The 27,145-nt window shown below is 45.6% G+C and overlaps 1 protein-coding gene across 2 annotated transcripts; it reads right to left on the bottom strand.

Moving 5' to 3' along the window:
- Positions 1 to 229: 229 nt before the first annotated feature.
- Positions 230 to 27,145, bottom strand: LOC120893450 (putative sodium-coupled neutral amino acid transporter 11). Of its 2 annotated transcripts, none has more exons than XM_040295351.1 (9): positions 26,190 to 27,145; positions 11,496 to 11,552; positions 9,684 to 9,878; positions 4,496 to 4,610; positions 3,044 to 3,299; positions 2,896 to 2,966; positions 2,650 to 2,811; positions 2,280 to 2,581; positions 230 to 2,209 (listed from the first exon to the last, which is right to left on the bottom strand). In XM_040295351.1, exons 1-9 carry the CDS (start codon positions 26,247 to 26,249, stop codon positions 1,925 to 1,927), a joined length of 1,503 nt encoding a protein of 500 aa, XP_040151285.1. In that variant the 5' UTR covers positions 26,250 to 27,145; the 3' UTR covers positions 230 to 1,924. The 2 variants fall into 2 exon arrangements, with proteins under 2 accessions (XP_040151285.1, XP_040151286.1); XM_040295352.1 differs by having other exon boundaries at positions 11,502 to 11,552.

Below are 27,145 nucleotides of genomic sequence, written 5' to 3'. Positions count from 1 at the left end.
TTCCATCAAACGCTACCCTTGAACCACTTGGATGACCCATATGTCACCAAACATTGCGGATCGCGAACCGATCGACAGTGGAGCGAAAGCTACGAAGCAGGTGTGAATAGCAATTATCGATGCGTTATGGGGTTTTAGCAGCCTGAGCTAATGCGGGATACCTTTTTGGTACCACGATTTGGAAATCGTCCAATCGTGAACGGGAAGAAATTTGGGAAGCGAAAGCGACTTCGGTCGGTCTAGTTTTGGATTTTATTCAGTACATTGTCTAACATTCATAACATCAGCTCGTAATGTGGATCGCTAGGTTTTTTTTTTGGTTGGTTTGTTTGTTCTAGTTGTCCTTATGTTCGTTTGATTTCTTCTTCTCCTATAGATTGATTTGATAAATTTAGCTACTTAAAATATATTTTCTTTTCATATATTATCTCTCTGTGTTTGTGTCTTCGTAGTTGTGTTTACGTGTGTGGCAATAATTTAATAAGTGGAATTTATTTAAAGGGTTGGTTTTGTAAATATTTCAATTAATTTTCAATTGAGTATGATAAAGAAAGAAATTCTAATTGTAGCGTATGTCAACAAAAAAAGAAAAATTTGAACAATTTGTCTTTCCGCGGTGCTCCGGAAGGACATCATAATACATGTATCGTTACTTACTGGGACTATTATATTTTATCAACGCACGCACAAATAATCTGCAGTTTTTTACCAGACAATCAACGCTTTACTGCATTCAAACGCAATCAAAACGTATTTTACTGCATGAAACAAATCATCTTGCCTTTTCAAGGGTTTAAAATGGGTTTCAACCGCCTAAAGGTATGCTACGACCGTGTTCAGAGCGCAGTCTCTTGTGTCTTGGTCGGACATTGTTTTCCCAGTTGTTTGTAACAACAAACAAATGGGTTTAGTTTTTTCCATTTTCAAATGCATGTGTTTGTTTGCATAATAATAGTTCTGTTTTGCTTGTTAAATATTGGTACATCTGTTCATCTTTCGCTATTAATTTAACCATCTCCAAACATCCATTAATCGATGTAAGTGATTTGTGTTTTCTTCTCTTCCTACCTTCAAAACAGCGTTGGTTCAGAGTTTTTGTTTTTCGTTTTTCTTATGATTTATGATTATGTTTTCGATCTGTTCCCTAAAAGTTTCAATACGCGTGTTCGAGGACACTGCTACACATTTTTATCAAGACTGAATTGATTGGTTGCTGGTGCACTATTAGATTAGATTTATGGATAGTGGTAATGTATTTTTTCTGCTTCATTTTATCGTTTGAAATTGTTGGTTTTGATTCTTATTATAGTATGTAGGTGTGTTTGTGTGAGTATCGGTTCTGTTTTGGTGTAGTATCTCAACATGTGTTCAGTTTGTGGACACTTCGTATAGTATGTTACTGTCAAATAGAGCTTTGATTGCTTGTTGTATGTAAAGAGGTGTAAGAGTTAGAAACGCAAGCAAGAGAAAAGTCGTAGATTGGTAGGATAATATGTTATACAAATATAAATCTATCGGCCTCCCTTGAAATAGCGTATATAAATTATTTGACTTCATCTCGATCATCATAAAAATATAGTTTCAGTTACCTTTACAGTAGAAAAAGTGTTAGAAAAGCCTGTTTAGAAAAGGGTTCGTTTGTTCTGAAAGAGAGTTCTGCAGGTACCGAATACTGCTGATTGAGAGCACCACATGGCGTCAATAGGTAGCGCTAAAAGTATCCCGACGATGTTTTCAAAATATCCTCGTAAGTGAACGCAACAACAGGTGTAAACTATCTCCAGCGAGATACAAAACAGCATTGTAAACTAGCCATTCCTAACCTTACTCTTTGGTTTTTGTTTCTGTTTCTCAGTATCAGTAGTTTTTGATTGTAATGTTTCCCTCCTGTATAGTGTTTTGTAATCCGTTTTGTCAGCCCGCTTTACATCTTGTCCGTTGCACAGTTTGGATCCAGCGTCGAAGCAACAAAGAACGTTCCATTTAGGGCCCGCTCGTCATCCTTGCAGTATCCCATAATGATACCGGTCCGGCAATCGCCAATCAAGTTCGGCATCAGGATGGCGGCACCGGAAATGGTAACGATCGTACCGAACAGCACCAGGCCGGCCGCGGGCAGTTTCTCCTGGCTGAACAGCGAGTGTGGACTGAGCTGAATGTAGGCCAGTCCGGGAAGGACGTACGCGAGTGGAATAGCAGCAAGCAGACCCTGTAAAGCAATACATTTTAGCATGTTGTGGAGGATATAGTTTTGGATTGATAGCATAAGCGAAACACACATTTAATTCCAGCACCGGCCCGAGACACTCGGTGTAGGGCGAAATGATGAACGCCGAAAACACAATCACCAGCGTCGTGATCATTGATTTGCGGTCGTCCTCCTCACCCGTCACATGGCTCGGATCCTTGTCCGTGTCATACTCGACGACCTCGTGCGAGTAGAACCGTTTGATCTGCGTGCGGACAATTTCCCGCGACACGAAGCATTCGATCGGGAAGGTGAGCAGAATCGAGACGGAGAACAGCACGCGGGCAAAGTTCATCAGATCGTCATCCCAGCAGTAGTTTTCCAGTAGATCACCTACAAGCAGAGATAAGAACAGTGATGACCAGCTAGATAAGGTTGGATGACAGCTCGCCAGTACATACCCTGCGAAAGTGCTCGAAACGTGCAGTAGCCGGCGATACCGAACAGTGCCGCCACGAGCCAGGCAAATCCGACGGAAAAGTGTGTCACCTTCTCCCAGCGCTCCATAGTAGCGTTTTGCATCGATTGGTACACCAGGAACGTGTTGTGGTGGCACATAAAGGCTGTGGGGATTGGAGAAAAAGGACGAAATAGCACACAAGTAGAGTGTAAAGCACAACACTCGCAGGCGCACTCGGCATGCTTACCGAATGCCATTATGCCAACGGCCGGAATCAGATCACTGTGGGCAAATCGCCAAGATTCTGGAGTGTTGGGGCTGTATATAGTGGTGAGTTGGACGAGGAAAAGAATGAGCTTTAAGCAGGCAAAACCCTTCTCCCAAACAATACTTACACGACACTGTAATCTCCCGACAGGAGCCTGTAAACGACAGCCATCAGGATGAGCACCACGCAGGCCAGGCTGAGGAAGCTTGCCTTCGCCAGCCGGGACACGTTCTTGTACAGACAGAGCGGTATGACGACGAAGATGGTCACGACCAGCACCACGCCGAACCGTACCATACCCATCGAGCTGCCCCAGGCCGGCACAAAGCGCACCAGCACCTTGGACAGTGTGTCGCCCACGACCACGTTGTACGATATCATGGCTGCCGGGCGGATTGCATACCCAAAGGCGTCGTTTTGTGTTGTGCGGAAAGGCAACAGACAGATGGTGCAGAATAAAATGACGCTTAGAGACAAAGGATTTGCTAACGATTCTAAACAATGTTGTTGGAGCAGCAGAGTATGTGTTTGTGTGTGTTTGTACGAGGAAAGAGAAGGTCAGAAGCTTGAATCGTAGCGTGAGTGGGCAGCGCTTGAACTTCGAACGATTTCCATTCCATTTCTCGGTCCGTGCGGGCTCGATCGCTCCGCCATTTCGGTGAGGGGTGTTGATTACGATTAAAGTTAGCTACCGCGTGGTCCTGTCCTCTGTTCATTAGCGCCTCCCGTGACTCGTGTAGGTGTTCAGGTTTCTCTTTATCCCTCCAATAGAAATGGGAAAGTTTTAATTGAATAAGTCTCGCAGCCGCGGCAGACGGGTGCTGCGTTCTCGATGACGTCGGATAGATTTTTATTGGTTTATGCACACTAATTAGCTGCGTTAGTTTGGTTTCTTACACGTAGCGAACAGTGATTGCGACTCTTTTATCTATAGCACATCTCTCTTGAAAGGGCAGTCGAGAGTTCTGAGACTGGAAAGAAACAAGTCCCGTTCTGTTGCATGGAAATAAATCACCCACATTCACCCACCGATTGAATGTGAGTCATTAGAGCTTGTTTTTTTGGAACAAATTTCATCCAAGGACGGTTCGGTTGGTTTCTTTTTTAAAGCATGACCGGGACAAATTGTAGCCAAGACACGAACAAAGCGGAACAAAGAAAGCTAGTCTTTCTTGTGTGTCGGTGTGTGTGTGTGTGCTGGGCGTTAAATTTCTTGTGGTGGTATTCTTTATTAGCACCCACCGAAAAGGACGTGTGTACGTGTTTTTTTTTGGGGCAAACCATGACGCAAACGCTGTGCCATGCTTGATGAAGCGCTCCGGTGCCGTGCTCTAGTTTTCCGAAAACCGGATCGACCCCATGCAGTTTCGAGAAATAGGTTAAAAACGTGATTGCATTTTGACTCACTCGCTTTTGCCCTTCTGCCTTCTCTTTCGCTCTCTCGTACACAACACACTCCCTCTTTCATAGCTAACATGGAGCTGTTTTTATATCTACGTGGGGTTTTTGTGCACCACCTTTCCCCGTACAACAGGTACATGGTCGCACCGCTGGAACGGGGAAAACAAGAAACGCTCACCTAAAAAAGGGTACATAAATTGCAGCAGCGATAGCAGATAGTATCCACCCTTGCCGTATGCGGCTTCCATCACGCCGGGATAGCTGAATCTTCCGCTCAGGTGACCGCAGCGTACCTAAACAGGGAGAAAAAAGACATTCGGGGAAATTGGAGGGAAAAGAGAGGAAATTAGTCACGAGTGAGTAACGCGCACGGGTACGGAATATATAAATCGGGGATCGGGAAAGCATCCCTGAGTGCATGCAGCTGTGCGCTGTCAATGGATCAACGGAAAATGCATTTTGGTGGTGGCGTGTGAGTGTTTATTATTGGTATTGCAAAAAAGTAGTCAAGCTATTAGAAGGTAATCGCACGAACGTTATTGAAAATTGAAGCAATCATTTCGCAAATTGAAAATGATAATTTAATGAAACCAAGTCATGTGTGTGAATTTCTGTTTCAGTGTTATTTGCAACTCTTAATGAACTCTTCATTATTTGGTCTTCAAAATACCTGTAAAATATGGAATTGAATCAACCGAATAAAGTCAGCTTTTTCAGGCGCCTGCAGTTATGCAAATAGCTTACCATAAGCGTACTGTTAAGCTGTTCTGCGGTCAACACACAATTTTATGTGCAATTATAATGGGGTTTCATGGGCGACACGACTAGAAACGGCGAATTTACATGTAGATCTGCCAAAAGTACTTCATATCTAAATGTACAATAAGGATTTTTATTTAACAATTCGCGGAATCCTTTCCACGCGCCTGAAGTTATGCAAATTTTATCTTTATTGGAGTTATTATTCACAACGAAATATTCGCCGATAAGCCTAGAACCGATGTCCACAACGAGATGCCTACCAGATAGCACGAGCTTAACAGGAAAGCCTTATGCATTTAAATTCTCATTACTTAAACTACGCGACGGGCTTTTAAAAGCGCTTTTACATCGGTATAACTTATACCGCAAATGAATAGTGATACTGTGCCTTAAATTTTCCAATTATACCACTCTCCAACAACAACTCCTAACAACACCCCCCACCAGCCACTATAAATAACGTTAAACGACTGCATTGTGCATTAATTTTAATATGCTGCCCGAACAATACTCCAGCACACCACACTCCAGATAATAGAGCCTCCGAAGGCCTGTTCGGTTCCTGCGGCTGAAAGCGATCCGCTCACGAGCGCAAACGAGGAACGATGCCATCGTTTAAATCTATTTTGCCGCCCTAAATCTCGCTCCGTGTATCGTAGCTATTAATCTCCTCCTCGGGGTGGCAAATTCGAGCAAAATGTGCAACAGGATCGCTCGCTTGCTAGTCGACACCGACTCAAACCCGTGCACCAGGGGTTCATTGTACCGGGCTTTCGTGATGATTTCTCGTCACCCACGTACATACTTGAAGCGGCCGAAAAGGAGGCAAGCGTGTTGATGGTAACAAATTTACTCTACAAACTACCCCCCTAAAAAAAAAGGCATCGTTCGCCAGCCGGCCGTTTTCACGGTCTCAATTTGTAGCCCACTGAGCAACAGTTTTGAAGGTTTTAACTGGCTGTTGGCAAAGCTTTGTGTTTGAAAAGGGGAACAGCATAAAAAAAAGAAACATGGCATAGCGATGCATCTTCACTCAGGAGCTGCAAGTGTTCCGCCTGTGAAGCTCGTCGAGTTGGCCGATGCGAAGTGCTTTCCACGCTCCCACGCACGCGTGTGAAATATGTATTATTCATTCATAAAAACCAGAAGCATGAGTGATGAGTAGGTGTGGAGCAATTCGTTGTTTTCACAATTTCGACTCCCAGGCCACTACAAGCCGGCTCCGATTGCGCTGTGCTTTTATTTCCTGGAGGCGTTGCGTGTGAGATAACTGTGCATGGTGGGGGCAAACAACCCTCCTTCCGAAAACAACCTCCGTACGCAACCGTACACGCAATCCTACGGCACACAATAAACACGGAGGAAGCTTTTCCTCGCTGGCGGATGAAAATGTGCCTAAATTGTGTGTGTGTGCGTGTGGAATGTGTTCGTTTGTGTTTCATTCAAAATTTGCGCGCACCCGACCGGCGTATAAAGTGCTACACGTTTAACACGATCAAAGCCTTTGCGTGCCTGTGTGTGTGGTTTGCGTACTTTCCCGCTTCGTGTGCCTCAACAGGCTTCAGCAGGGTGGCGTTCCTTGGGAGTGCTTGACGAATCGTCACTAATTTCGTCTTGCCAGCCTAATGCGATTAAAAAGCAATCTTAACGAATGCAAACGGACGCCCACCGTCCGGACAGTGCCTGGCAGAACGCTCAATGCCTTCGTAAATTAAACACGTCCTTGTTTGCTCCCCGTTTTGTGGCGTTTGGAAAGCGTGCGCGCCACTTTGCTAATGGATTGCACATTGCCGCTGGTACCGCTGCTGGTGCAGGTTTAGGCCCTTTTGTTTGCTCTTTTGTGTGTGCCTCTGTGTGTATGTCTTGGTACATACTCTTATAAGGTCCTTCAAGAAGCTCACTTCACAACAGTTGGTGTATTGTCGTAAATCGGGCTGTCACGCCGCCCGCTACGGTTAATCTATTTTACCGAATGAATAGGAGAAACAAAGCAAAGCCATGGACACTTACTTTCCCTCCTTCACCACTGAACAGCAAGCAGAAACAAATTCCACAAATTACATTTTAAGCATCCTGAAGCGAAGTAACAAAATGCAACGTTCCAGAGCCAATTTTCTTTGTTCCTGAGATAAAGTAGTGAATGCAGGACGGTTTGTGCCACTTCAAACGGCACCAAAAGGCGTTCCTCCTGGCACGAGGCAAGTGTTCCCCTCGCAGGCGAAACGGGACGATACCCTCCATCCTCTTACCCTTAATCGACCCAACTCTTTTGCCCCTTCCCCCCCCCCGGGGGAAGCGGCAAGAGCGGGAAAACAAAACCTGCCTGACCCTGGGCAAACGGGATTGGCAATGTTCCTGTGGTTTCGGTTTTTGCCCTATTTCATTTTGCCGGTATCGTCTTTTAATGGTGTACGTATTATGTTTTTCTGCCGTCTGCATTTTTGCAAACTGTCCCTTCGGCAAAGTTTGCACCCAAAAGGGAAAAGTGTGAAAGAAAGTTTTTTGTTTTTTTGCACATCTCTTCAGTTTGTCTCGGGTGTTCAGTTTTTGCTCGTTTCTTCGCGCACACACTTACTGGCGGTTTCGATTGAAATTATCTTGCCGTGGGCTAACTCTATCTACCCACCATCGGGAGCGTAGGGTTTGTGGTTGTGTGCAAAAATAAAAATTAAAAATAGACGACTGCAAAAGTTTGTGCCATCCTGGTTTTTTTCCTTCTGTTTTTCATGGTGCATTCGTGCTGTCCCTTGGTCTCGGCTTATTTCGTTCGTCCCTGTTTCGGAAGAGTGTAACAGTGCCAGATACCGATGGAATGGATGCCAACTGTGTCATTAGGAAATGAGATTTTCCAGACCCGGCATTTTTTGTGTGTGTTTGTTTGTACAGTTCACGTTCACGGTCTGGACCGGTTGGCATGGAGAAAGGGATTTTTCTCGCAATCGGTTAGCTATTGGCAAATGAAACGGTTTTCTGTAGCAGGGTAATCATCACACCAGCAACAGCTTCATGCCAAGTGCTTGGAAACATAAAACTGCAACACAGAGGTGTGAGAGAGTTTGTGTTCGTTTGCGTGATTTTTCTCTCCATTTTCGTCCCTCTCTCGTTGAAGTGCCATAATGTAACCGTTTCTTCAATGGTTAGTTTATTTCCTCTCGTTCCACTCGTCCTACTCATGCCGCTTAGTATGTTGCTGAATAAATAATGCAAATGTTCTGCAGCAGCCCCACTGTTTTGCCGCATGCCAGTGACGGTGGTGCACTGGGCGTGTGGCAAAAAAAGAGTGTTCAATGTTACAGCCAAAAACCCGCAAACGTATGCAAAACCATCCAGCAGGATTCAAAGTTTAGAGAAGGTTTTTAGTTCCTGCTTTAGTTTGTGTAGCGTTCAAAATGAAGGTAATGTTGTTTTAAATGGGAAAAGCATCTCGGTCGTGATTATTAGGGTTGCTTTTGAAACTTATGATTTAAAAATCCCAAAAAAAAAAATTGATTAAGTAATTGAATGAGCAAGCTTGTCAGTATCGAAATTCAAGTCGTGATACTTGCTGCAATAAAAAAGCTGTTTCTATGTACCACCTCATAGTAACACAAAATTGGATGTTCTGCGAATGCTTCTTAATTCATCATAACGACTTTTTCATGGCAATCTAACAACCCACTGCCCCTCCTCCAAAACGTCCACAGGACCTCGTCAATTTAGGGCGAGCCTAGCAGAGACCAATGTTTGCACATCAGTTTGCACCACCACACAAACAATTCACGTCATTGTCCCGCACCCATGAAACCCATTTGCGCCAGGATTTTCCTACGGCAACCGAACAATATCGTTCCCGTTTTGCTCAAAATCTTTTGGCACTTTTGCCTGATACGAAAACTTTAGAGCCATCCCCTGCTAAGACGCCGTACTACGGCTTCATTTCATTGCTCGCCCATTGTGTGGTGATGCGCTCACACCCAGTACAACAGCGGGCGTTGATGTGGGTTATGAATTTGTAAACATTCGACCCAATAACCATCATTTTGGCGGGCGCTGGCTGATGGATAAGAATTGAATATATATTCGGTCGGCTTTTGCCCGAAACACGTGCACGAGCTGTGCAAGATGAAAGTAGGCGGCGAAGGCCTGTCGCATTAAAACCAGCATGTTATGCGTGTGGCGGCGGTCCCGGAGATTCGAGGAGATGTTTGCAGGGATTTTGTGACGAAGTTTAATGGTAATAAAAACAGCAAAGGAAGTACGCTAAACAATGGCAGGGTGACGAGCATGTTGAATAGACGCCTCGTACCCTCATGTAGGCACACTCTCTTTTACGTGTTTTCGTGTGTGTGTGGGGTGTATGTTTTCATCCTGAAAGATAGCACGCAACGGCGTTATCTAGTACCGTTTGTTGCAGAAGGAAGCGAACTTTATTATGCTGGCATTTATTATCATCGACGCAAAGGCAGCACGCTATTATTGTACGCTTCAAAGCGCTATCATAACGCTTGCTTGCAATTGTCTGCCGGATTATCGGTGGACCGGCTACAACCGTCCAGTAATTAATAATGCATCTTGAGAGAGAAAATACGACGGTGCGATGTTGATACTCGGTATAAAATACTCACCATTAAAATGAGCGAATAGTCCGTGATGGCGGCCACAATCACTAGCAGAAACAGCCCCAGCCCGAACCCGGCCCGGTGCAGCGCGTACGGGATGCCGATGACGCCGCTGCCGACGATCGAATTGATGTAGTTGAAGGACGCCTGCGGAAGTGATGAGAGCGTTTCGGCCGGCTTGCCCTGGTTGGCCTGGTCACGCTGGAAAAAGGGCACAAAAAGTAACACGACCAGACAGGTGTTAAAAGCGATAAACCGTGCAATAAAAGCAAGCCGCTGCCGCCTCCGCCGCCGGGCAATTGATGATTGGTCGGGCGTAAATGAGATGAAACCTTACGTTAATGAGCAATTACTTACTGGCCCGGGATCAAGCGAAGGAAAGAGTGCTTAAAAGGTTGGCATGATTGGGAAAAGAGAGCCACTTTTGCTTCATTTTCAACCATTTTGGATAGTGTATTCGGTGATGGAAAGCTTTAAATTGAAGGAACTAAAAGTCCACACTTCACAGCTGTCAGTGTGTAGCAGCACCTTTTTCTCACTGCAATTATAGCTAGTTAAATAAAAACCCCTGCAACATAAATATGCAAAATTGAAAACTAACTCGCCTGTCGCTCGTTGTCAGCTTTTGGACTGGAAATATCAACATTATGCTAATGAAGCCGCACGTACGCACACGTCCGACCACTCTCCAATGCCCTACCGTAGCTTTGCTTGCTCCTGGCGTCCCGGACAATTATTTATTCATAACACTTCCGAAACATTTCTCCCAGCCCTGTCAGCTCCCAACGGCATTTCCAGAGGAGCTTGACGCTTAGCTTTCGGAGGGGAGGGAAATTCCGGACGTGTGGCCGTACTCCCCGAAAGGCAACCGTCCCCCGAGCAGCCCGGAACGCCCGGAAGCGAAATTGGTTTGAACTCAATTAATGAAACGTCATGTGCATACGAGAGCCGCCCGGTGCCGGTGCGAGCGACATTCCAGACGCTAGTTGCAGAGAGCCGATGCAGAAAATGGGTTCAAATCGACATGCCGCTATGCCAGAAAAAAGGGCAGGGGAAAAATGAAATGAGTGTTAGGAAGCGGCAAAAAACGACCGTTTACAAATCCAATTGCTGATCTAACAACAGGTCGCAAAAATCGATCACACTTTGCGCTGTCCTCGAGCCTCCGGGTGAACCCGGGACGATAAGGTGGACGATACAGCAGCATTGACAAAACCGTATCCTTCATCAAACGGGTCAGCGTGCAAATGACACGCTCGAGCATGGAGCTCAAACTTTAATAGGCATTTTTTAAAGGTACGAAGTTTCCGTTTCGGCGGAAGTTTTGCAAGCGAGCTGACCAAAAACTGCAAATAAACGCCCAAAAGCTGAACGACTGTGTGCAAATAAAGTGAAATTATTTACTATTTGTTGACAAAATGAAAAAATGCAATCAAAATGGGACGAAAAAACACTTCATGAGAAGTGTTGTCGCCGTTGGGCGGGGAAATGCTCAGGGACCGATGGGAAATATTGCTACGCTTGCTATTTATATTCAAATGAACTGTTTGATTTACGAATATAATTTCCCGCAACATTGTTGACAAGTCGACAAGTGGCCGTGAAGTGATTCTGGGCGCGTAGTTTCGTTGTTACGCACGGTGCAAATAGAAAGTTTGGCATAATTTTAAACCACAACTGACGTTGTTGATTGGTTTGTGCAGATTTTCCAATGGGAACCTGTGGTAACGTTAACCCGTGCGAATTCGTTCAACGATCGATGTCAAGTTGTTTTCAATGAGGTAAACATCGATGGGACAAATACTTCACACTGTTTACCTTTACCAGCGAGTTGATGTCATCGAAAGCGTTCACTTCAGCCGAATCGTCACTGGCCTGCAAAGGAACAAAAAATAGAGTGCAAACGTTAAGCAGTGGTAAAGTTTAAAGCGTAACTCAAGTGTTGGATACAATTGATACGGATTCCGAGGGAAAAGCAGGACAAAGAGCTTTCGATGGAGTGGCCTTTGCAGTACACTGTACAGGCCGATCGCATATGTGAACGGAGTGCAGAGCAAAAAGCAATTTTAGGGAGATGAAGAAGAAAAAAAAATACCCCAGCCGTATCGTTGCCATCATAGGATTATATTTACACCGTGCAATGGAGCGGTGGAATCTCTGTTTTATTTTCCCATTTTATACCCCTTCGGGGGCTTTGTCGTGTAGCGCGTATGAGTGTGTGTGTGTATTTCGGGATGGTCCTAGTCAAACACTTGAGCTAGCGAGAGACTAAACCCGCTGCCACGATAGTGTTTGCGATCGGGTTAAGCTGCTGCTAGCAGCAGGTTCCGCCCCGGTTGGACTCATCCCTCACCGAGCACGTGCTGCACCATGCGTCTCCATCGCCTCGTTACGGTCAAGTACCGAGCGTCTCCATCTTGCCACTCGTGCCGTTCAGTTTTGCACCGCGGGCAGACCAATTCAAATCCTACCCAGCGCCACCAGCACCAGCTTACTGCTATGAATATCAATGGCGCGATGGCTATCGATGGTGCGAGCAAAGAGTAGCTGACACGAGTGAGGAGAAGAATTTGTGGTACCATTTGGATGGAGGTGTGTTTGTACGCTTGGAGGCTATTGTTGCCGGGTGCGAGATGCTTCTCGCCAGAAAGATGAATGTTGGATCACTTCTTCGGCAGTAGGTGGTTGCGTTATTTTGTTCTAGGTATTTTTACAAGTGCCCTTAGCATCGCAAGAAAAGGGGAAAAATGCCTTTTCTTTACTGACGCAAGCAGTTGCGTTGTGGTGCATTTCCTGTATCGTGAAAAGTCCTTTTTGCTTGAACATTTCCTTGAACAAATTGATGTGTAAAAGTATAAGTAAAACAATTTGTAAAGCTCCACCCATCCTTAATGCTTTTGAAATTATCATCCAACCTGTTAGCATATTCAACTAAACCTTTGAACCATAATCACATTATCACACACACACACACACACACACACACACACACACACACACACACACACACACACACACACACACACACACACACACACACCGAAAGCTCTCATGCGCCTGCATTCCATCACGCTGTATGCCGCAAGGGTCTCATTCAATGGGTTTTTCATAACCACTTGGAAGGGGGTGCATGGGGACGTTTTCGGGAGTGAGTTTTCAATGCCTTCAGGCCGTTGACCACAGCTTGCTTGCTTGCTGTCAGTGACAAGACGTGCCGTGCATGCCCATCGTCGACCAAAGCACACATCATCTGAATATTTTCTCCCCAATCCCTTCCTGCCGTCCCGAGGGAGGAGGAGCAGCCTTGGCGTATGCAGAAAGGTCTATTTTATCACCGTCCCTTTTTTCACTGGGAAAGCAACACAGGCGTAAATGGTGAAGGTGGGACAAAACTAGAGGCGAAATAATTCTTTCACACTAGATAACAGCATCCAGGGCAAATGCGCCGTGGCGTTACCACAACCCCCCGTGCGACCCGTGTGACGTAAAAGCAAGCAAGATCATAAAAGACACTCCGCACAGGATTCGCCACAGCATCATTCGCCTTTTTGTGGTTCGCACTGAATCCATGGATTGAGTTCTGCTTTGCACGCGGCGACCTTTTGTGTGGAATGTGATTTGAGGATGAGCCGTTTGGGCATTCGGGCAGACGACAAAGGTTACGCCGCTGTTACGGCTAGGGCAAACTGGAATAGAATGGAGGAAGAAAAAAAAAAAGAAACGCACACGCAACGATATCGTAAGAAAGGACAAGCAGAATCATTCAAAGGGACAGGGCAACCGCGTACGTCACGGGCAGCTTTAGCAACGCCATCAGCCGTGTTACGAAACCGTCATCGGTTGGGTGGAAGAATAAAATCCTTTAGCAGCTGCGTCTTGTGGTGAAGTACAGCTTGATTTTTATCTACAAAAAAAACCTAATTTTGTTGGTCTAGAAAATCATTTCACCGATGACATTTATGCGATGGCCACTGCTTTCGATAGTATGATGCGCAAATAGACGCAGGCGGAGAAAGAAAACGTTCATTTCCGGTGGTTGGTTGTTGAAGCGAAAGACAGCAAAAGAAAGTGCTCCGGGGTCACGCAATCGTTGGCAGTGTCCCGAACAGATAGGAATCGACATTCTAAACTCTCCATCAACAAACCCCTTGCTGATGTTCTTTCCGGCTGTGTGGGTTGAATACGGATTGTTGCTGGTCTGTAACATAATCGTTGTCTCTTAGAGTCACTTTTCTACGTCACATCTTATCGCCAGTTCAACCGGCTAGCTTTCCACAGTTTAGCTTTTATCTTGTTTGCCGGTGGCACATAAAGAAGACAGATACATTTGTATTAATAAAACACACTCAATCGTGTATGTGTGTGTGTGATGCACCAGTGGGACGTCCCGCCGGATAGGATGAATGATGAGATACGTACGCAAGATTTATGACCGAATTGATGGTGTGATCCGTTTGATAGGCTTTTAATCGTTACGAGCTAGGAGCTGTTGGATTGATCAGCGGTCCAAGATAGAGTTTATATTAAGCAATACAGTTGGATTGTGAAAAATACAACCTTAAAGATGGAATGGAGTCAAGCTTCACAAAAAGTTTTCTTTTATCAACATCTACGAGACTAATACTCGTACATTTTGAGGGGCGTGAAATACTTCGCCTGACAGCTCCGTTATTTATATGCAAATGTTGGCGCTGTAGTTCTGCATTTTCTGGCTGCAAACACGCCTCAAGCCGGCGAAGAACGATACGACGATGCATCGTGCGCAAATAAACCTAAAAGATGATTCAATATGAAGTGAAGTTTTTGGTTCTATGTTTTTGCGAGCTTCTGAGTTGTGCTTTATAATTTGAGAATATTGAAAGCAAAAGCTCTGTGTGACCCGCATCGAGGGAGGATATTTTTGTGGGTCGTGAGAAAAAACAACATCACAGCGGGCCCGTTTGCCATCTGACACCTTAAGCAAATATTTGTGTAACTTTTTCTCAAGGCCATCCGTAGTGGTGTGTGCTTGTGCTGTCTGTGAGGAGCTATGTCCTTTTTTTAAGCTTGATGGAGCTTTTCGAATATGCACCCGTTCAAGCGTACGTGCCCTGTATGGGAGACACAGTGAGAGTAGATATTCGGAGGGATGTTCGGGACACACAGTGCGCTCGGAAAATCTCACTCAAATCTCACCTCTATTTAAAGCATTGTGGATCGACAGAAGCGAACGAAGTGCAGCATTTGCTTCCCGTCAGCTTGGAAGACGGTGGAAAGGCATCGTATAATCCACCAGATCCACACGATTCCGTCCGCTTCACGCTATCCGCTTGCAGGTGTTGCAATCAGTGCACAAACTCCACCCGCTCACTGTGCACAATGGAACAACATTTCCTGAACAGATCGCGCCGACACTCTCCGGTTTCGAAGCTGATTGCAGCATTCGCTGGCGCCACGGTTTCCACGACTGCCAGCGACAGCAGATCCCAGGGTCATCAGGTAGTTATTCACGCCGGGATAAGCTTTCGTGGATGGCGCAAAAAACCTGGTTGGTGTGAGAAATGGAACTGACTGTCGTCTTTCCGTCATTGCGGGCTCGCACAATGTATGGTTTCCTTGGGCAAACCGAGGGGCATCATTTTACCCTTCACCAAGTAAACGCGCAAGACGTTTTCTTCCTTCCTGCACCAGCTGCTGTCAGCCTGCCTGCTGCAAGGCGTTGCACTGATCGATGTGCCTTTACAGTGACAGGGAGTCAAATGGAATCGCTTCTCAATAAGTGCCTCGTAGGATGTGAAGGAGGAGCGAGAAGAGAGATAAAATTGAGATTCTTGGATCCAGTCCGGGTTTGATTTGTTGGTAAATGGGGCAGGCTACGGCAAGGGTGTGTTAACGGACGAGCTGCTCAAATCGTTTGCTGATTGCGAAACCCATCAATCAGGAAGGTGGTTGGTGTTTGTGCCGACGGTCGTTTTTCATCGCCATTGACGCTGGGTGCCACTTTATTGTTGCGGTGCAGTGCACTGCAATGTAATGGTGATCTATATCATGCTTAACGAGTTTCACTAAAGATAATCATTATGATGGTAGCGTTTCTAATTAAACTAAACTCTTTGATTAGGTTTCATTCGAGATTGTTTTTTTTTCTATTTCCTTAATCGATTCGTTTCCAGATTCAATTGCCCATAGCAACTTCACTATGTGTTGGCGCTAGTCTGTGTTTAATGACACTGCAGCAACAACAAAATACGCGATGCTACCAGCCGAGCTCAACCGACCGTACCGAAAGGAACGATTATTTTACACCCCGGGAAACCCTACCCGCCCTGCTACGGTCTTACCCGGGTTGGCGAGCAATTTAATTGCATTTTTGATATCGGCGTAATTAAATCGACTTGTTTATTGACGGACAGCACACAGCGCAGGGCACAGAGCCTTCGGGTACGCGCGCAATTGCGGGCGATTTGGGTCCGTTTCGTGGAAAAGGCAGTGCTTTTTCCTACCCCGAGCGTTGGAGGGAAACCGGGCCACCCCTAGGCAAGGTAAATTTATAGCGCTTAATCACCGCTCATCGTTTACAGAACCAACGTTGTGTCGGGCGGGAGGAGCGAGTTGGTTGAGATTTATCCTTCGCTGGCCTCGATTTCTAGCAAACCTTGCTTCGAGGAGCGGATTATCTTTTTTCTTTATGGGTCCAAATGTACGGAAAGTGGGACGTAAGACAGGCGGATTTGTTATTACTTTTACAAATTAAAAAGTTTGAATCCTTTGAATGCTTTGTTTAAATAAAATATTACTCAATCGAGACGTAATAAGAAAATGAATCCAGAAAGTATAACGTAACGTTGCTTATATTGGGTAATCTTCTCATCTAATCATGACCAGCCGATGGTGACTAATACTAGCATGCGGTCTGTCACACAAACGGTTGTGGGTTCAAGCATAAACATGACCCAATTCATCGAATAATAAATAAACGATCATAGATTGCGAGAGAAATTTATTAACAAAAACAAAAATCTCCCAACTTTTTAGGCAAAGCTACGTATAAATTCATAATAAAAAGTTATAAATGCCCCCAAGAGACACCTTAAGAAAGATCAATTTCCAGACATGGTGTTCTAACATCGTGTTGACCTTTAACCTTGGTGAAAGAAATAACGAATTAATTTGTCTTCCTTACCACGTGTAATCAGCCGCGTAATCCGAGAAAGAGAGCGCATTACACCTCATAGAAAAAGCTTAACGTACCTTGGTAGGTCCGGGAAAGATAAAGCTTCTTGCAAGACAAGCAAACGAAATACACACACACACACACACACACACACAAACAATGACAATAAAGCAGTGGCGTACACTCAACAGAACCGATCGGGTTACTAGCTAGCCTTAGTTTTTGGGTACTTAATATTTTATGTTTCAAGCAATGTGTGACAGTAGCATGTTGCCGGCAAAAAGCCGGCGAAGGCGGTCAAGAAAATGGAATCATTTGTTGCGGGACGAAATCATCTCGACGTTCCCACTCTCTCTCTCTCTCTCTCTCTCTCTCTCTCTCTTTCTCTCGCTGGCTCTTCATACAAAAGCAGTTCTAATGAAATCGTATCCAATAACATGTTGCTTGCTCGAGGTCGAATTTCGTGCCTGTGCTGTTTTCGGCTAGCGTTTGCAGGAGCAGCGAAATTTCTCCAATTTCTACCACCAGCAGATCGAAGGATTTCTTCTCGTAGTATTTTCCACCCGGTCCAGTCACCGTCAGCTTCGTCACTGTCGTAGGAAAAACACAACAGCTTAACTCGAGAAAACGGGGGCTGCTGAATTGGCCCAATCCGCACCGACTATCGTAGCCGCTGGATTAGTCGGTAGGCGGCAGACAAGACGGAGACGGAGGGGGCTGGTGAAGAAAATCCGAAAACTCAATTTGTATTCATTAGGCTACCGGTTCGCAATGCCCGTCGGCATGGCCGGCTCCTGGGGGGAAGGCGTCCGTGTCTCCCGGAGCCACGCAAAACGTTGAATGAGTTAATTCATTTTATTTCACTCCTTCAAGCGGGCGCTCGAGATTTGGCTGTTTCTTTTTACCTCTTTTGTTCTGTGTCACAAAAAAGTCTTTGCCGTCGATTTGCCATTCAGTGGCACCGCTGTGTGTTTATTCTATTCTAGATTTTGGGTGTTCGTACAAGCTTCAGCACTAGCTGAAAACAGGATGGTTTGTTCAAGAGATTGTGATCTGTTTGGTGGCTTTGGAGTTGTACTATTGCTAAGAAAGGAAGAAATAACGAGCTGTTCCATCGTCTCAAGATATCTGTAAAGGGTTGCTAAAATGTATATAAGCATACTGGAGCTTGGTGAGTGAAAGCGTTCATATGAAATGGTCATATGATGCTCCGAATGGTCAAGCTGATTGGAAATGCTTAAAAAATTGGTGGATATTTATAAAATGCAATACAGTGCGTTACGTTCTGCACAGGGAGTGAGTAAAACGGACGCGTAGAATTGATTGAAACGTTTCTAACTTCATCGCATCACGACCCAGATCATGACCGTTAGAAACCTTTGCGACTTCCACACCAACCACCACAAGCACATCTCTTCGGTCGAGCTGCTTTTACGAAAGATTAAAAAATAAAAGCGTGACGTTGCACGTTTCCCACCACACCTGACAGAGCGGTGGAGAAAAAGTCAAAGGTGCTAAAAAGGAAATATTGAATGAAAGGCACCCGCAAACCCGGTTTGGAGCGTTCAATTCATGAAGCGCCTTTTATTGCTTTTGCACGATGTTTCGCGTACCGACAAGCGGCGGAGGAAACAGCATTAAGGAGACGTTATTGGAATGTAATTTATACCTTACACGTTTTGTGATGGTGCTGGTGGTAGTGCACGCCACAGTAGTGAAAGAAAGGCAGCAGATGATACAGGCCATCGAATGGCATCTATGCTGGGTGGAATTGCGTTACCGTGTGGCTCGACCGGGCGCTCCGGTACCGGTGGAAGAATGCGAAGAATGTTACCAAACGAGCCAACCGTTCCTTTTTCCCCAACCATCCAGCCAACATTCTTTTGTGAATGGCGCGAGAAGCAGAAGGTGGGCGGGAGCTATCGGCACCGACCGCAACGGCTGTGGTGGACGATTTTTCCACTCAATTAAATTATCGATTCTTGAACTTCAATTATGTGCCTCTTCCGATGCCTCCTGCTTTGCCGCGCTCTGGAAGTATTGAAAAGCGGTGGGAAATTTTTGCTTTACGAAGTGTGAGAGAGTTTTGCCTATCCTGTACCAAAAAATTCCTTTCCATTCCCCCCCATGGAACCAGGTGGGGGGAAAGAAATTGCAAGAGAGTGGTTGGTGGATCGGCGGTTGCCTGTTGAGTGTGGAGAGGGGATTTTGGGAGTGTAGAGTGTTGCGTATGCTGTTGCGTAGAGCCTTCCGAGAGGGTGGGCGCGGTAAATATGATCGAAATTGTTCTTGGAATGTTTATTTAGCGCACCGTCGTGGGCTCATGGTAATTGTAATTGAACTTCACAACCAGCTTGTCCGGAACGGTAATTTAACTTTTCTAATGAAGATCGTATGATATTAGGGCAAGTGTGGGACGGTCTATTTGTCGTTATTTATTCGGAAAAGTGCGGCCTTGCGAGAGCTTAGGAATATATTTTGGGAGCCGTTTTTCTATCAATTGATACCAACTAATCGAGAATAAATGTTTAATAATAGGATTTACTCGTCGATGGAAATATCGTTTGTTGTAGGATAATTGAGTATATTTTAGAATTTGAATTTTCAATATTCTCTTTGTTGTTTCAGCGAATTATGTACGCTTCAAGTGTTATTCCGGTTTGACTAGTTGATTGTCAACACATTTTTATGTAATTTAATGTAAACAGTTTGTAGGTTTATTGTTTAGAATTGAAGGTAAACACTTTAATGAAACCCCAACAGTATTCTGCAAATCAATTTGGTGTACTAAAATCATAAAATACTCCAAGCATCAGAACGGTTAGATCAGCAAAATGACGAAATAGAAGTGGAGCATGAGTGCCAATTTTAACACTTTTGTAATCAACATTGAACAGAGATCGATTGTAATAACGTATTACACCCTTTTGTATTCCATTTATCGATCAGACAACAGACATTCAAACAACCTCCACCCTTTCGCTGCCTAACGAACGCATGATTTCTTCGGAACCACAGCCAGAAACCCACATCACTTGACACCGGATTCATCCAATCAGTGGGTTGCGTACATGTGTCCTTGGGCAATTTATCACAACGACAGCATCCTCGGGACATCGCATCATTGTGTCCGTGTGGGTGTGTGTGTGTGTTTGTGCGAGAATTCGTTAATGTCAAACAATCATTGCAACTTGTCATCATCACATCACATGCCCGGAACGGCATGTTGCTGCTTGGGTTGGGATGGTGTAAATGTCGTGCTTTTTCCGCCCGTTGGGCTGATTAACGATTCATTGCGACAATTGTGCTGACGGAGGCTGAGCGTAGGAAAAATCGCTCCACCATCAGCAAGCGCTCTACGTTCGTATGTTCTAAATTTTTTCGTTCGTAAGCGCAAAAAAAAGGAGCAAAGCACACAAAACAAAACCAAACAGGTGCAAAGTGGTGTTACAAGCACAAGGACATCAATTATTGAACGCGTTATCGTATCGTGTTATGTTTTTTTGCTTTTGTGTTTACGTCCCACACTCGATTTGGTGATCTTTGCCCTTCCCAAAAAGTGGTCTGGTGTGGTCCACCAGCTTTTGCTGGTGCTTTTTTTGGGTAATGTCTGTCGTTTTCCCTGGCTAAACTTTATTTCTTTTTTTTTTCGCAAGCCTACTAGCAGCCTATGCCAACGACATTCGCTTGTAATTGGTGATATGGGTAGCAACAGTTCCAAGGAGCGAAAAAAAGAGCGTGCTGAGCAGAACCGTACCACGCACGTCGAAGCGAGACAAGCTACCGTGCTTCACGCAGCAGTGGAGATGACCATCGTTAACAGCAGATTTTTCGGTCCTTGCTTGCTGCTGCCCACAACGAGCAACGAGCGCGTTGTGTTTCCTACTACTGACTGAGACCACCTGGTCAGAAATGGAGGAAATGGAAATGGAAAGCACACCGGTACGAGAAGCCCTCAGACCGGAACAAGTTTATTTTTATACCTTTGTTTACAAATCGTTTTATGTGTGCCCGACAAATTGTCGACCGCCTGCCGTCGTGGCCTGCCGAACCACTCGAGAGCGGGAAAAGAGGGACGATGCGAGTGCACGAATTATTCGGTGGAGCCGGCTAACAGCTAACAGGTATCGAGTCGGGGTTGTGAAACACACAGCAAATGAGCACGGTCGGGGAAGCACTGTTAATTGTGCAACGGTGCAACGGGGAACGTGCTCTGAAGGAGGATGTGTAGGTAAATGTAAGTGGGCGTGTAAATTACCGGTTGTGAAACGGCAGCGGAACATCATTTCGCACTAACTTCACACCGGAAGCGATTGTTTACGGGCCGTAACCCCGATTTCGGGTGCTAATCGCTGTTGAGCCCCTTTTGAGCGTGCTGAGGAGATGGGGAAAAAGAGGTGGAAAAAAGCCATCGTTCTGCAAACAAAGTGAAGAAGCGAACCGGTTTTTGTATTGCTAAATATTTTAATCCTCAATTTCTATGCTACAATCGAACGATGATGAAAACAGTGGAGCAAAGTTTTACATAATTGATGTACGATTTAACCTTTCGAGCCATTGCTGGTACTTTCACATTTTACGTTAAACACCAATTTAGAATTTAAATTGCTCCGCCTATAGCTTTACGACTGTGGGCTTCATTTTTATTGGAGGAAAAATGCTTTCCTACACCGAATACACCGAAACACGGAAACAATACGGCACAGCGAAAAATCAATCATGCAAAATAAAACAGGCACGGGCGGGCAAACCGATGGAAGAGACCAGTTTAGGGAAAATGAAGAACACCAAAGTGTATGCAGGTGCGATTACGAGGGGGAAAGGTTTCGCTTTGTTCTGCGACACAACTGTGACAGCAACAGCTAGGGCGGTAGGCCGTTCAATAGGACACGTCGGATGATGTGGGATGTGGATCCCGGTGTGACAACCGACAAATGGATGGTTGTAACGATACAGCTTCTTTCCTGTCGGTCTTTAAGTAGGGCCTTTGCACGATCGATGAGAAGAACGTCGAAGCGGCGTTGAAGGCCACAGCAAAAAAGGGGGGATTTATTTTGGCGACGAAAGAACTGTGTTTCTTTTTTTTTGCTGCACAAAAGCGGTACACGAACATTACGAGCATCTTTAAATCGCCTTTCTGATTTCCCCAGAGTATTTTTGTGGAGCATACTTTTTTTTTTGGAGGCTCAGTGTAATGTCATAAGACAGTTTTTTTTTCCATTTCATATTTTTATTGTACTTCTCCAACTTGGAACGAATACTTTTGTTATGTGGAAAACAATTAAGCTACAATAAAGCAAACCGGTGTGCTCGTTAAAGTTGTCTCTAATGTATCTTTTCGAACATCATTTCCTTTATCTCGGTCTAGTGGTTTCACCAATAACATAAAAAAATCCGAACTTTTCCTAGCATTACCGGTCGCTTCCACGCAATTTACCGTGATCGATAACCGTTATGATTCTGTCCTTTTCTCGCTCTCTCTCATTGCTTCTTCTGCTTGGTCTTCCGCGCGCTGCCAATGGTGTGAAATTCCGTAACTCAATCCCCGACAGCGAAACCGATGAGTGATATCCCTTTCCGATTGCTTTCGACGCGCAATTTCCCCGGTGTCGCCGGATCGAAACGGAATATCATGCAAGGCGTTACGGGATTGTGAATCAAATCCAACGGATTTTTTCCACTGCAAGAAGACAAAGTATGCTTTCTTGGGAGTATACTTCCCGGAAATAATAAGTAAAATGCTAACCAACAATTGTTACTTCCTCACGATAAAAGTGTAAAAATCACTCAACCTGTTTTCAATCACCCATTTGCCCATGCCCACCTTCATCCTGACCTTCACGGTGACCGATTTTCTCTGCGATAAAAAGAAACTCAATCTTACTTATCCCAGCATCCCCGTCGAATGACCCGCTAGCGCTCCAGCAAAAAAGGCGTCCCCGCAGCTACAAAGACATATCCCGTGGGAATGGCAAAGTGGCCACCGTGCCCCGCGTTTCGTGCGGCGGATGCCAATGATTTCAATTATGGATTATTTACTTTCACTTTGCATAGAAATGGCAGCATTAGGTGCGGGCAGGTGAATGTTTGCGCCCTGCTTCGTTAGCTTCGTTCGCTTTTCCTGCTCAAAACCATCCCGTCCCTGTCCGGTGCCACTGCCTCTGCTTATCGTCTTATCACCGTAACCCATCTCCTATCGCGCTTCCCGTTCCTGTCACCTGTTCCATCTCCATCACATGCCAACGGACGCTTCGTGGACGGTCCAACGTACGGTGTGGAGCGCACAAGCAGGAACCGGTATGGACGCTGAATAGAAATGAATAGCACTCGGGGGAGAGATAATGGAAATGGTCAGTGTTTCGGGATGGGTTAGCATTTCCTCAATCCGGTTGAAACGGTTGCTGCCTGGCTTTTGAATGAGTTAATATTATCGAAACAATTCAAAACCAACGGGCCTGGGGTGGGTAGCCTGGAGTGGGCTATTAGGTCGTTGGTAGAGCACTTTCCCCGCTGCATACGGAACGGAACTTAATGTGGTGGAAAATGTATCGCCGTTGTTAGAGGTTTATGCTGGGAATGATGGAGATATTTAACAGCAATTGTGCATTATGAGCATTCAATGAAGCGATCAACAAGTGTAATTGATTAAAACTATGCTGTGTAACATTTCAAAATCGGTAAATGTAATGCTTTACCTCTTTAGTTATACGTCAACAGTTTTCAACATGTGTTAACCGCCCAAAGGTATGCAAAACGCAGCACAAAACTGGAATTCCTTACAAAGTTCGTACATAGTATAATGGCAAAGCAATTTTTTTAGGCGTGTGTAAACGTGGCACCGTTAAATGAAGCTATTTAATTGAGCCAAAGTTTGATGCTATCCCTTTACGATAGGTTGAATATGTTTATGTTTGTTTGGTAGTGAGAGTAAATTGCAACTCAAATTACCATCACCACGGTAAAGTTCAACACGTTGCTCAAGTGTCTTGCCTGGAGTGTAAAGCTTTGATCTTCTAGAAAGGTCTGCAAGGTAGTGTAACATAGTGCTGGTGTTACTATAAAAACAAAATAGAATTTATTCCAAATTATTCCACGCCGTAAACTTTTCCACACCTACCCATCTAACCTAGCAACGGCTGAAATTAGATTACAGCTCAGTTTTTGCAGCTGCTATAATTTATTTCTGCCTCCTACGTATACCTCTTCATTTGCTGTATGGCTTCACCCATCGATTCAACGTACCCGAAGGGGGGAGCAATCAATGACCCACCGCAGACAAACGTTCAGACAACCAGCGTTGCCAACTTGCTCTAAATCGATTAACTTGCGCACAAACTTTCCACCTGAAGCTCGCACGAAAAGTTGTACCAAATTCTAATTACACACAATTGTGGTCCGCAAAAACACGGCGAAATGACGATGTCGTAAACATTTAGCGTGGAAAGACGCGGGGCGGGTGGAAAACTTTTCGACAAACGCCCACCAAACTCACCGGAACGCACCGGCTTTTGATGGTGCGTCGTTGCCGTGCGGCTTACGTCAGTATTACACAGCACACGTGGATGGAAGCTGACGCTTTCCTTCAGATGTTATGATACCAGAGGCACACAAACACACTCCAGAGAAGCGATGATACCTCCGTCGTCATACGGAAGTGAGTGCCGAGAGTGCGTGTACATCAAACCAACCATTAAGTTGGAAGCTTTTCCGGAATGAGATGGTACCATGACATTATGCAGTAAGCTGGTTTGGCAGAAGAGTGCAGAAAGTAGGATTATCATGTTCTACGAAAAGTCGGAGATGAAGCGAATGGAGCTCCCGGAGCCCCCGTGGCAAACTGTGTCCGAGAAGGAAATGTCCGCCAATCATCCCTGCGAGGCGCGAGGCTTGTTCGCTTTGTTCCATTAGCGCTTCGAGTTTTGGGATGGGTCCTCGGGTGTCGTGAAGTATCTTGCTTTATCGATCGGTGGCGTGAGAAGTTGTTTATTGTTTGATTTATGAGCTGGTGGGCAGTTATCGCGGCCGCACAAAGGGCACCACTGTGTGACAGTAGTCATGGGAATTTAAAGCCTGACCAGCGTCAGCTCCAACGGTCGTAGATTTGGCTTTCCAGTATGCCTCGGGGGAAGAAGTAAAGTAACGAAATTCGTGAGCTTTGCTTTGAAACAAAGTTTGGCTCAAACTAATAACGGATGTTGAAAGTAGACTTGGGAAGTTCCCTGTTTAAACATGGAGAAAGCTCTTGAAATTCTAGCAAAGTTTGTACAGTACGCAAGATACCATCCCACCATCCGAAGAAGATGATCCTATCTATCCTAAGGTACTGTTCGGTTGACTCCTCCATCATTGCGCTAAAAAGTGAGCGGTAAAACACAACTTTCCCTTGTCGATGCGGCCTCGCACCGTCGAAAGTTGACCTCCGATGTGGCTCCATCGTGTGCTCCAGCCCTGAACTTGTGAGCTTGCCGTTGTTCACTCGGCACAGCCCCTCCGAGAACGATGCTGCCAATGTTTGCCCAACTTTGGCCGCTTGCCTGGAAGGTAAAGGTCAGCGTGCAACTTAAAACGCTATCCGCTCCTCCTCGGTAATTGGAACAATGTCTGCCCAGTCGTGCCGGACCCGAACGAAAGTCCTACTGATGTGGTTAGCGTAAATTTAGTCCTCTAGCTCCATCGTCCGAGCTGGGGCGATTTTCGAAAAAACCCAGGGACCCAGGGAGTCGTTCGGATGTGCACTTGATTTATCCTCAACTTTAGCTTCAAATTGCTCTAATGAGCATTCACCGATGTCGTACGGATACACCCGCCACAAAAGGGCAGAAACTAATGGCAAATCGTGCCGCTGCCCGACGGTGAGAGGGTAATCCATAAATTAGTATTCTATCATCCTTTTTGCAAGCCAGTAGGGTCTGGAGTTGGGTGAACGTGAAGAGATGAATAGGATAGAGGAGGCAATAAAATGAGGGTAAACCCGGACCAGACTACACAGATGTGGGAGGACGTGGATGCACGAAGCTTCCGAAACGGCTACGGTGCCAATGTGTATCTTTTCCATTTTCAGCCCGGGGGATGTTGCTCCCGAATCCCGAGCAACGATGGCAAGACGATCGCCCACTCGCCAAAGGACACAGACACAAGCGCACACACACACACACACACACACAAACGATGAATGGGTCGAATCTGAATGAGAATGAATTGGAAGATAAATTGGGACACCGGTCGGTTGTGTGAAGCGTTACGTTATGAGCATTCTGTTTGGTGCGTTTTTTTCCCCATGAAGCAGCGAGAACAGCCACATTGTGCACCTGGCAAGAACCTGTGGAAATACAGGGGACATCTACCAATCTACTTCTTACTTGTCGCTGCAGCATGTAGCTAAACTCGGACACGGTGTTCTTCTTGGCCGTTGGTTCCATGGTCGGTGGCGTTGCTTCGTTGCGGGTCGCTTCCGGGAGTAAATAATCCTGCTCACAAACAGGTGCTCGAGCGAGTTGTGCGAACGATCCTACTGCGGTAGGACGGGTGCAGCCAGGATCACCTTAGGGCGGGACGAGCTGGAGCCGATCGATTGCACAAGCACAGCGGCAAGCAAGCACTTAATTATGATTCGTTTTAGCGTCGGTTTGATTTTCTAATCACGCACACCACGGCCTTAGTAGAAGGGTTACATTACGGATGGGGCACGGTTTTGGGGGTGGAAAATGTGGATAATTCGGAAACTTGAGCACAAATACACACACACGCTCGCACTTGCATTTCACACTGAAGCCATACAGTTGCACATCTGGGAGCCAGAGGGATGCTTGCGGATAGTAAGCACGGATGTAATGGCAAGCTTTAGGGCTTATTGTGCATGGCGCAATGAAGTAACGGCACGGTTTGGAATATGTCGCTGACAGGTCGCTGGGAACGGGTCCCTAGGGTCACATCAGCGTAGCCAATCGGAACGATCTCCGACTGCCTTAGCGAAGCTACCGACGGTAACGAGGGATTTCTTGACGGAACCGACGTGACACTGACGACTTAAACGGAGCAGCTGACCGCAGCGGAGCACAAATTGCTACACTGTTGTGGTACGGAATTACCGTTTTCTTCTATCCTGCGTTTTTGATGGGACTGTGCACGGCTCTGGGTAAGCGGCAGCTCGTTCACTAAGCCGTAAACTTCGTGAGAACACCAAACGATTGTAAGCTGCACTCGCGCTTCGTAAGTTCGATGGATAGGTCAGGATGCAGTGGACTGTAGTGCCGAATGGGAATGCGTGCAGGATGTATCGCGTATCCTCGCGAGCACACGTCTGCACGCGACGAGG

The sequence above is a fragment of the Anopheles arabiensis genome, chromosome 2, assembly GCF_016920715.1.
Source record: "Anopheles arabiensis isolate DONGOLA chromosome 2, AaraD3, whole genome shotgun sequence".
Lineage (NCBI taxonomy): Eukaryota > Metazoa > Arthropoda > Insecta > Diptera > Culicidae > Anopheles > Anopheles arabiensis.
The sequence above is the reverse complement of the archived record's forward strand: the minus strand, read 5'-3'. Positions and strand labels throughout refer to the sequence as shown.